The sequence below is a fragment of the Conger conger genome, chromosome 9, assembly GCF_963514075.1.
Source record: "Conger conger chromosome 9, fConCon1.1, whole genome shotgun sequence".
In the NCBI taxonomy this organism is placed as follows: domain Eukaryota; kingdom Metazoa; phylum Chordata; class Actinopteri; order Anguilliformes; family Congridae; genus Conger; species Conger conger.
This window is the reverse complement of record NC_083768.1, coordinates 59,318,431-59,329,733: the sequence shown is the minus strand read 5'-3', so window position 1 is coordinate 59,329,733 and position 11,303 is coordinate 59,318,431. Positions and strand designations below refer to the sequence as shown.

General features: G+C 51.3%; 1 protein-coding gene across 3 annotated transcripts in view; it reads right to left on the bottom strand.

Annotated features, from left to right (window-relative positions):
- Positions 1–382: 382 nt before the first annotated feature.
- Positions 383–11,303, bottom strand: part of LOC133137829 (endonuclease/exonuclease/phosphatase family domain-containing protein 1-like) — a 17,329-nt gene continuing 6,408 nt past the window's right edge. For all 3 annotated transcript variants that reach the window (XM_061256198.1, XM_061256199.1, XM_061256197.1), the window contains 6 exons: positions 8,178–8,229; positions 5,164–5,265; positions 2,877–3,011; positions 2,033–2,171; positions 1,450–1,644; positions 383–1,038 (listed from right to left, as the gene is read on the bottom strand). In XM_061256198.1, the coding sequence (XP_061112182.1) occupies positions 848–1,038; positions 1,450–1,644; positions 2,033–2,171; positions 2,877–3,011; positions 5,164–5,265; positions 8,178–8,229 (814 nt within the window). In that variant the 3' untranslated portion in view covers positions 383–847. The remainder of the gene's footprint in view (positions 1,039–1,449; positions 1,645–2,032; positions 2,172–2,876; positions 3,012–5,163; positions 5,266–8,177; positions 8,230–11,303) is intronic.

The following is an 11,303-nucleotide window of genomic DNA, read 5'->3' as shown; positions in this document are numbered from 1 at the left end:
ACACTTTGAAAAGTATCTTACTTTTCTACATTACTAACACTCTCACACTTTCATATTCACACATACACACACACACACACACACACACACACCTAGTAGCCTTAACGCACGCAAAAGCAAGCTCTTGCCACACTAGCATTCCAAAAAATGACAGAAAAAGACGCGATACAAAAGATTACCTGTCTGAAATGTGAGCACAGAATCCAGTGGTTAACTGCAGGGTGTCTTGGCATCTTAATGCATTGTGTATATTAGTTTTAAAAAAGCTAATTAAAAAACTAATATCAATATTGAAAGCAGAGGTGAATCATTTCAAAACCACAAACATTGATCAACCAATCTGACTGGTTGGATGCTTGAAATATCAAAAGACTGACTCCAGTTCACAAACACAATCTCCATTTTATTTAATTTCATAGACTTCTCTTAAAAATCTTACATTTGGCACATATGAGCATCTGTGTTATGTACATACATATTCATACATCTGTGTTTCAATAGCATTGCTTTGCTGGCCTCTGGTGTGCAGGGGCACACAGTCAGAGAAAGGCATTCTCGGTGCTCCTTACACGGTCCTTCTGTCCAAAAAAAAAAGCAGAAAATACAGCAAGGGGAAGAGGACAGGCTGCAGTGTGATGTCACTTCCTGTCCTCTCCATGACGACCATCCTGTGTGGTGGTGACATCATCAGCGCTTGTTTTTGGACAGGATCGCCTCTCTTGCGTCGGCGGGTAAATCAAGATCCTTCTGTCCCAAAAACAGGTGCAAGGAGAAAAGGGACAAGATGGAGTGTGATGTCACTTCCTGTCATCTCCATGACGACCGTCCTGTGGTGGCGGTGACGTCATCACCGCTCATTTTTGGATGGGGTCTCGCACCGCTCCACCACGGCGACCCCGGTCCGGGCCGTCTCCTTGGCGACTGTATCCGTGTAGAACTCGGCGACGACGGGGCAGTGGTCTGATGCGACTCCGCCCCACGACCAGTTATCTGGGATCCAGGGATTGGTCAGGCCCTCCCGCACTACCCAACAGTGACCTGCAGGGGGCGACAAGTACAGCTCTGTACAGAGCACAACAAACAGTATGTGTGTGTGTGTGTGTGTGTGTGAGTGAGAGTGAGAGTGAGAGTGAGAGTGAGAGTGAGAGTGAGTGTGAGTGTGTGTGTGAGAGTGTGTGAGAGTGTGTGTGTGTGAGTGTGTGTGTGTGTGTGTGAGAGAAAGTGTCTGTGTGTGTGTCTGTGTGTGAAAGTGTGTGTGTATGTCTGTGTCTCTCACACTCTCTCACACACACATACACACACACACACAGACACACTCACACACACACAGAGACACCCTCTCTCGCACACACAGACACACACTCACACACTCACACACACACTCACACACTCACACACTCACACACACACACACACACACACACACACACACTCTCTCTCTCTCAGTACCTGAGTAAATCTTCTTCAGGCAGCGGCTGGCCCACAGGTTGTCGAGGCAGTGGGAGCCCAGGGGGGAGCGGGTGCTGATGTTGGTGTGGAGGGAGGGGGGCAGCAGGGCGGCCATCTTCTCCTTCCTCAGGACCTCCAGCTCCCCGCTGTCTGGGGGCAGCCCGAAATCACCCAATAGCAGCAGAGTTTTCTCCCCTGTCGTACCACAGGGACCAATCAGAGCCATTCACACTGCCAAACCCCACCCCCTTCTCCCCAGTAAGCCCACGAGAGCCATTTCTGCCGGCAAATCCCATCCCCTTTTCACCAGTCAACCAATCAGGGCAGTTTCTATTGCTAAACTCCACCCCTTTACCCAGTCAGCCTATCAGAGCCATTTCCACACCCCTACCTCCCATCTCCCCTCCCTCTCCCAGTACAGCAGCCTATCACAGCCATTTCATGCTGAAACCCCCCAACCACCTCCCCCAACTCCAGCATATCAGGGCTGATTCCATCTTAACAACAACATGAAACAGTTTTAGTCACACCGCCCTTCACCCTATCAGAAGCATTTGCCCCCGGCGGTGACCTCAGGCCTGACCTTTCAGCGTCTCTTGCAAGTCCTCCGTCAGACGCAAGCCTGCACGGTCGCCGTGGCGACTCTTCCCGCTGGCCGTTTCCGGGGGGGACGGCAGGCCTGTCAGGTGGACGTTCGCAACCATCACCTCCAACGAGCCAATCTGTTCGTCCGCAAAGACAAAAATACAATAACATTTCAATTGTATAAATAAAATTAAAAAAAGGATCATCCTCACAGGAATTAGTTCATTTTCATGTAAATGTGCAGCCCGCAGGTTCGCAACCAACCAGAGGGGGCGCTGTTGTGCTATGAGGCAGGGAAGGGACAACCCTGCAGGCCTGAACCCCTGCCTCTCCCCTCCTGGCTGACGATCAAATGCATTCCAACCAGATCCGGGAGAAAGGCGTAATCGCTGTGGATTCAAATACTTTTCTACGCTTTTTCTGGGTTCGTCTGGTGTACTGGAACCGATGAAATACTCTCAAAAAGTGCAAACCTTGCCTTCTGGTCCTCTTGGTTGAAAAGATCGAGCACAGAAACGCATTTGAATCCAAAACAAATTACGGGATCCTAAATTATGTGTGTGTGTGTGTGTACACGTGAGTGGGTGTGTGTGTGTGTGTGTGTGTGTGTGTGTGTGCACACGTGAGTGTGTGTGTGTGTGTGTGCACACGTGAGTGTGTGTGTGTGTGTGTGTGTGTGTGTGTGTGCACACGTGAGTTTGTGTGTGTGTGTGTGTGTGAGAGGACTGCAGCCCTACCCAGCCAATGTCATTACTGTCACTCAGACCCAGACAGCCATAAAGCCTTATTATTATTTTTTTAATAATTGTTATTTCTCTAAAAGGAGCACGATCCACACCTACATTGAAACGTGCCAGGAAGGGCCGGGGGGGGGCGGGCTTCCCGTTGCCATTGGCGACAGGACTCCCCAGCCGGACGGTGTCCCTCAGCTCGATCCCGGAGCTGTAGTCCCACAGGAAGCCCGAAAACTCAGACGCCTACGGAGGCAGGGGTAACAGGAAGTGGTTTGGAGAGGGACAGGAAGTACAGCAAACAAAAAAACCCACAAAAACTACAAAACAGCCAAGAACTACAAGAAGGCCTCCATTTTACAGTTCTCCAGAAAAATTGCAGCAGGCTCCAATCAAAAGGCATGGTGCGTAAAGCAGTCATTCACTGATTGGCTGCTCTGCGCTGAGGGAACCAATCAGCACCTACCTCAGACTCTGTAGGCACATGAATGTCATAATGGTGCACAATAACATAACGGTTATAACAACATAACAATAACTAAGCAGGGCAGGAGTTTGCACTCGAAACACCAAATTGTCCATATTTCTTTACAGTAAATTCTATAGAATCCCAAAAAGGCAATAATTTTAAACATTGGAATAGATATTTAGGAAAGGTGATGGAAGGAGGAGGCCAGGGCATTTACAGAGTCATTTTAGTTTTAAAGCCTGACACACCTGTCTCCTCTGGCCTCTCTCTTATAATGTAGGCTTCTGCATTATAGGAAGAACTGCGCTCCTTTTTCTCACGAAAAATGACATTTTTAATAATAATTCAGCAGCATGATCTCCAAAGTCCCCAAAAAGTATAGCAAAGTCCTTGGCAAACAATCCTGACACGCTTCAGTGGAACAGAACTGACGACGTTTTGGGTGAAAACTGAAACCTTGCCTGGACTGGCTGGGAAACAAATTGACATTACATAAGTTGATATCGAGCGCAAACACTGAAACACACACACACACACACACACACACACTAATAATGGCAGCTCGTGCTGGAGTCAGGTGTGGCAGGGCCAGGTCAGTCCTGAGCAAACAGCAGAGTTTGAACAGCAGGTGTGCAGATCACAGGGCGTTTGTGTTTCCTGGGATTGTACAGGAAGGTGAAGGGGGAGACTCCCAAACCCTCACAGGACTGACCCTCCTCTGAACATGACCTCACATAACCTCTAAGGGCTGCAGTCCTCACACGCACACATACTCAAGCACACACACACACACGCACACGCACACACACACACTCGTGCACACACACACTCACGCACACACACTCACGCACACACTCACGCACACACTCACGCACGCACACACTCACGCACACTCACGCGCACACTCACACGCACACACACACGCACACACGTGTGCACACACACAGGGGCAGGGTTCTGCCTGTTCAGTGTGCTAATATGTGTGTCTCGTGCTAACTCCTGCCCTGTTCAGTGTGCGAATGTGTGTCTCGTGCTAACTCCTGCCCTGTTCAGTGTGCGAATGTGTGTCTCGTGCTAACTCCTGCCCTGTTCAGTGTGCGAATGTGTGTCTCGTGCTAACTCCTGCCCTGTTCAGTGTGCGAATGTGTGTCTCGTGCTAACTCCTGCCCTGTTCAGTGTGCGAATGTGTGTCTCGTGCTAACACCTGCCCTGTTCAGTGTGCGAATGTGTGTCTCGTGCTAACTCCTGCCCTGTTCAGTGTGCGAATGTGTGTCTCGTGCTAACTCCTGCCCTGTTCAGTGTGCGAATGTGTGTCTCGTGCTAACTCCTGCCCTGTTCAGTGTGCGAATGTGTGTCTCGTGCTAACTCCTGCCCTGTTCAGTGTGCTAATGTGTGTCTCGTGCTAACTCCTGCCCTGTTCAGTGTGCGAATGTGTGTCTCGTGCTAACTCCTGCCCTGTTCAGTGTGCGAATGTGTGTCTCGTGCTAACTCCTGCCCTGTTCAGTGTGCGAATGTGTGTCTCGTGCTAACTCCTGCCCTGTTCAGTGTGCGAATGTGTGTCTCGTGCTAACTCCTGCCCTGTTCAGTGTGCGAATGTGTGTCTCGTGCTAACACCTGCCCTGTTCAGTGTGCGAATGTGTGTCTCGTGCTAACTCCTGCCCTGTTCAGTGTGCGAATGTGTGTCTCGTGCTAACTCCTGCCCTGTTCAGTGTGCGAATGTGTGTCTCGTGCTAACTCCTGCCCTGTTCAGTGTGCGAATGTGTGGCATTTTACTGTGCACCATGATCACATGCATGTCTCTATCGCGTCTCATTGGACGTTCGACACTGCAGTTATCAGAGATATGTCCCGCTATGATCCAGAAGGGCCGGTCTCAGACAGGGATTTGGGTGTCATGATCCCCGCTGTAAGAGACGGGGCGTGGCCTACCTTTGGGGACTGGCTCTCGGAGGTGAGGCACCTCCACACGCCCCTGGGGCCCCTCCACCGGCGCACGCTGGGAAGGGTGGCCTGGTTCAGCTCCACACAGAACTGCACAGCACAGGAGAGAGAGGCCTGTCACCGACGGACTGATGGTATGATGGAAGTGCTGGTGGTTCAGGCCCCGGTGTAGCTGCCGGGCCCTGGAGAAAGGCCCTTAACTCCACACGGCTCCCGGGAGCCGCACTGTGGCTGCCCACTGCTCCTCAGTGACCGGCTGACCCCGACACACACCCACTCTGCCGGTCCCACCCCGTCCCACCCAACGCCGGTCAAAACGTCACGAGGACCTGTAGTCTGGGAGGAGGGGGATCCAATCAGAACACAGAGGAGGCGGGTGACCCAATCAGAACACAGAGGAGGCGGGTGAGCCAATCAGAACACAGAGGTGGCGGGTGATCCAATCAGAACACAGAGGAGGCGGGTGACCCAATCAGAACACAGAGGAGGCGGGTGACCCAATCAGAACACAGAGGAGGCGGGTGACCCAATCAGAACACAGAGGAGGCAGGTGACCCAATCAGAACACAGAGGAGGCGGGTGACCCAATCAGAACACAGAGGAGACGGGTGACCCAATCAGAACACAGAGGAGGCGGGTGACCCAATCAGAACACAGAGGAGGCGGGTGATCCAATCAGAACACAGAGGAGGCGGGTGACCCAATCAGAACACAGAGGAGGCGGGTGACCCAATCAGAACACAGAGGAGGCGGGTGATCCAGTCAGAACACAGAGGAGGCGGGTGATCCAATCAGAACACAGAGGAGGCGGGTGATCCAATTAGAACGCAGCACAGCCATTGACAGTCCGGTCATGAACCGCACTGGACAGATGAGCACGGACCTCTCTGTGCTTTAAACACACTGACACACGTGTTCACCAGCGTGCAAGTGTTCATATGTGCGACACATGCCTGTACTTGCACACTGCATGTTACAAACACGAGACAGATACACACACACACACACACGTGTGAACACACACAGTGTGTGTCAGGCGGGTTGATACGTTTTTGGAAACCGGAGACGGGCGCATTAACATGCAATTCATCAATTAAAGCCAGAGACGGTGCTCATGGACCCAAGCTTCACTGATCTGAGATCAGTAGTTTCTCACACAGAAGGCACTCCAACTTTAGAGGTGAACTGATCTGAGGTCAGTCCTGCCCGTTCCCTCCGGCCCCACAGAAACCCCTGCGCCGGCGTGTCGCTGATGTCTCAGCTCACAGGCTGTTCCGGAAACGTCCCGAGCAGGGAGATCGGAATGAACCGGGGGGGAGAGCACATCCCATCCCTTTCTGTCTGAGAGAAACCGCTGGTAAGCAGTTGGGGTCGTTTTCTAAAGATAATACTTTTTGAATAAACGGGGGAGGGATTAAAAACGACGAGCATTATTCAAAACCACACTTCCTTCCTGCCTTCCTGGCAGAATGCCGCAGCCGGTCTGCACGCGCTCAGAACGCTCCTGTGGTGAGGGAGAGGGGCGGGACCCGCCCACTGTACGCATCATCATCACCAACTACCCTGACCATAAACACATAAACACTGAACACATTCCTGGGAGGTGACGCAAATGAGAAAAACACTCTCACTCTCTCACTCTCTCACTCTCTCACTCTCTCACTCTCTCACTCTCTCACTCTCACACTCTCACACTCTCACACTCTCACACTCTCACACTCTCACACTCTCACACTCTCACACTCTCACACACTCACACTCACACACTCACACACTCTCTCACTCACACACTCTCTCACTCTCTCACTCTCTCACTCTCTCACTTACACACTTACACACTTACACACTTACACACTTACACACTTACACACTTACACACTTGCACACACTCATACACAATGTGAACAGAAGAACAAGACAGGCTTGGCGTTGTTTCAAACCAAATATGTGTGTTAATAATGTTCTTTGGGGCTCAGGAATATGTGGGCTTAGCTGCAGTGTGCTGGGGGGGGGAGGGGGGGTTTAGTCACTTCCCACAGCCCTGCTCGGGCCGCCCCGGTTGCCAGGAGACCAGCACACACACCCACACGGAGAGAAGACTGCTCTTACTCAACACTGCGACAGGGTGTTAGCCAATAACGTCCTGTAGAGCAAAACTGAGCCACAAACTGCCTCACTCACTCACTCACTCACTCACTCACTCACTCACTCACTCACTCACTCACTCACTCACTCACTCACTCACTCACTCACTCACTCACTCACTCACTCACTCACTCACTCACTCACTCACTCACTCACTCACTCACACACACACAAACAAACACTCACACTCACCCACACACACACACACACACCCCCACCCACACACGCTCACTCACTCACACTCTCACACACTCACTCACACACACAAACAAACACTCACCCACACACTCACACACACTCTCTCACACACACTCTCTCACACACACTCTCTCACACACTCACACACTCACACACTCACACACTCTCACACTCTCACACTCTCACACTCTCACACTCTCACACTCTCACACTCTCACACTCTCACACTCTCACACACACACACACACACACACATAACGTAAAACATCATCACCAGTCCAGGCCATTCAGCCCAGCTCACCCTTTTCCTCCACTAACATTATCTAACGTACTGGGAGAGACTCCATCAGAAAGCTAGAGAGCGTCTACCCCCGTCACTGAGCGTGAACGTGACACTGAGCAGAACGTACGGAGCCCAAAGCAGCATTGTACTTGAATATTGGGATGAGGGAGTTCTGGCATCACGTGTGCGGGGCAGTGAGGGGGACTTCACGGGGGGGGGGGGGGGGGCGCTGGGGCTCCATCCCGACAGGAGAACGCCACGGGGGAGGAGCTGAACCAGCCGGTCTTACTCTCCACTCTGATTGGAGGAGAGCCTCTGTATTCAAACCATCATCATCATCATCATCATCATTCCAATCAAACCATCATCATCGTACCTTCTCTAGAGCATCCTGATCAGCAAGGTCCTGAACTGCCAGGAGCTTAATGCTGCAGAGAGAGACACAGAGAGAGAGAGGGAGAGAGAAGCATAAGATAAGACTATTTCATGATTCATGAGCTCTGCCACATTCATGTTTCCATTCATCCAAAGGCAGGTTTCCAATAATCAATCCCAACCGTGAAGCATTGCATTCTGGGATACCAGAGATCACAGAGCACAGAAATAACTCCACCACCCCACCCCCTCCCCCTCCCCCTCGTCTGGACCCGTTGCCCTCGACTGTTGCTCAAGACACCATGGCAACGGTGCCCAATGGCTGTGCGTCCATGAGCAATGGGGATTCTGAGGTTGCCGTCACCATGGCGACAGTGCGTTGACTGTGCGTTGGCATGGCGATGCAGAATGATGGTTCTGTCCTCCTTGCCCAGTTTGAGTTTGAGCTGTTGTATTTATTTATAACCAACAGCCGTGCCAAGAGACTGACTACAGAAGCCAGCAACACGTCAAACTTGTATGTAGGGCACAAGGCGGCACTTTCTTGATCTGTGGTGTTCTTCAGTTTCACTGCTGTAGCTTACGAAAGACCTCCACCCTTCTGTATGAAGACCACACACAGATCAGCCACTCTACATGTACTGATTATGACATCATAAGAAACTCACATAGATCAGCCACCGATTATGACATCATAAGAAACTCACATAGATCAGCCATTCTATGTGTTCTATATGCTGTACTGTACTTACAGGGCGGCCTGTAGTGTAGTGGTTAAGGTAAAAGACTGGGACACGCAAGGTCGGTGGTTCTAATCCCGGTGTAGCCACAATACGATCCACACAGCCGTTGTGCCCTTGAGCAAGGCCCTTAACCCTGCATTGCTCTGGGGGAAGATTGTCTCCTGCTTAGTCTAATCAACTGTACGTCGCTCTGGATAAAAGCGTCTCCCAAATGCCAATAATGTAAAGTAATATGACTCACAATGAACTCACAGATCAGCCATTTCAAAACACAGGTCACTAAAAAGGCAGTAAAACCCACAGTGCCACAGGAGTAACCAAAACAAAAACAGGTAAATCATTTACTGCAGGAAGGAGAGCAGCGCTCCAAAGGCTTAATGGTCTGGTCCAGTCCAGGAATCACCAGGACCGGGTCAGTGAGCCACGCCCTTCAGCACACTGATGTGGTGGTGCAACAAAATGCCCGGAACTGCGCCGTCACCATGGTAACGTGGGTGAAGACATCGCTATGGTGAAAACCAGTCGGCATGGGATGAAAAAACAGAAGTGACGGGGGAGGGGGAGCGTGTGGGACGCTGAAACACGGTCTGTATGATTGTTTACACACTGTAACAATGCAACAGAGCACAGGATTGTGGGTAGCTGGGGATTTCCCCTGTAGATTAATGACTCACAGACTATTCACTGGAATCCGCAGACCCTGCAAACACACGCGCGGACGTACACACACGCACACACACACACTCATATACACGCACACACACACACGCACGCACACGCACACAGTCACACGCACACACACACACACACACACACACACACACACACACACACACACACAGATAGAGCAAATGAGGCAACACAATTGTGGTTAAAAGCTCTGACTGCTAAAAACAGGTATTGAGCTGACTGCCTCAACTTTTCTTTTTTTTGGGGGGGGGGGGGGGGGGGGGGGGGTTTTGAAAGGCAACATACTCGCTACGATATTTTGCCAAAGTAAACCGTCTATTTCATACCTATTGTAACACTCCAGGCTATCCAACAACCCGTCCAAACCCAACAAGGACTCGGTGTATGGTGCAAGAAACCTTCCGCACTGTGAAAACAGCACTGAGGGCCGCGAAAGCGGCTTTAAGTACAGGGCAGTTTGGCCTCTCGGTTGGACCTCTCTGCTGCTCTCTGCTTCTGTACTCACAACTCCCATCTGACTCACACTGGTGACCTTTACCAAAACAAAATGCAAATTTTATTTCATTACATTTATTAGATTATTTGACAGGGACAACTCACACTAATAACATTTCTTTTAATATACCAGGGTTAGCTCGGGTTGGCCAATTTTCCTCCATGGTCCCAAGGTCCCTGTTTTGGCTGTGGGAGGAAACCCAGGTGAACACGGGGAGAACACGCAAACTCCACACAGACACGGGGAGAACACGCAAACTCCACACAGACACGGGGAGAACATGCACCCTCCACACACACACGGGGAGAACACGCAAACTCCACACAGACACGGGGAGAACACGCAAACTCCACACAGACACGGGGAGAACATGCACACTCCACACAGACACGGGGAGAACATGCAAACTCCACACAGACACGGGGAGAACATGCACACTCCACACAGAGAGGATCTGGGGCGTCTCTCAAAGGGCCTGGGATGTTGTCCCAACACAGGCCAAGAGCATCATGGGAATGCTGGTGTAGCAGGCGGAGGTGGGGCGCCTCCGGGATTTTAACACACAGGTGGAATCGTTTGAGGTCAAAGTTCAGGACGAACGTCGAGGCTCCTGCATTGGGGCAGGCTGCAGTTCTGCCCCTCCGACCCAGGCCCCGAGGGAGCATTTTCGGGCCCCGCTGGGCCGCTAGACCTGGACCGAAAACCTGGTCGTCGGGGTGGGACTGCAGTTCGGCTTCTGAAAGAACCCAGACCTGCAGCACGATGGACACCGACAGTCATATTTACCAAATATGATAATACACCCATATTTACCAAATATGATAATACACCCATATTTACCAAATATGATAATACACCCATATTTATCTCAGGTGCCATGCCACACCGTCACGGTGTGACCTGGGGCAGCAGCTCCGCTGATCGTACAGGACCAGGAGCGGCCAGTTCTGCCCGCCTCAGAGGTGATTGGCTCTACCGGGCTGCCAATCAAAGAAAGGAGGAGTCAGTGTTCAACACGACAGCCTCGTATGCCAAGATGGCAGCTGTAATGCTCTGGTTCGCGTGGTGGTCTCTGACGCAGGAGTCCAGGGGGTTTTGGGACGGGCAATCCAAATGTCTCTTAGTTCTGCAGTTTATTGCTTTTAACTTCAGCGATGCCTTTCATCTGACAAAAGGGAAAATGAGATCAAGCTTGCAC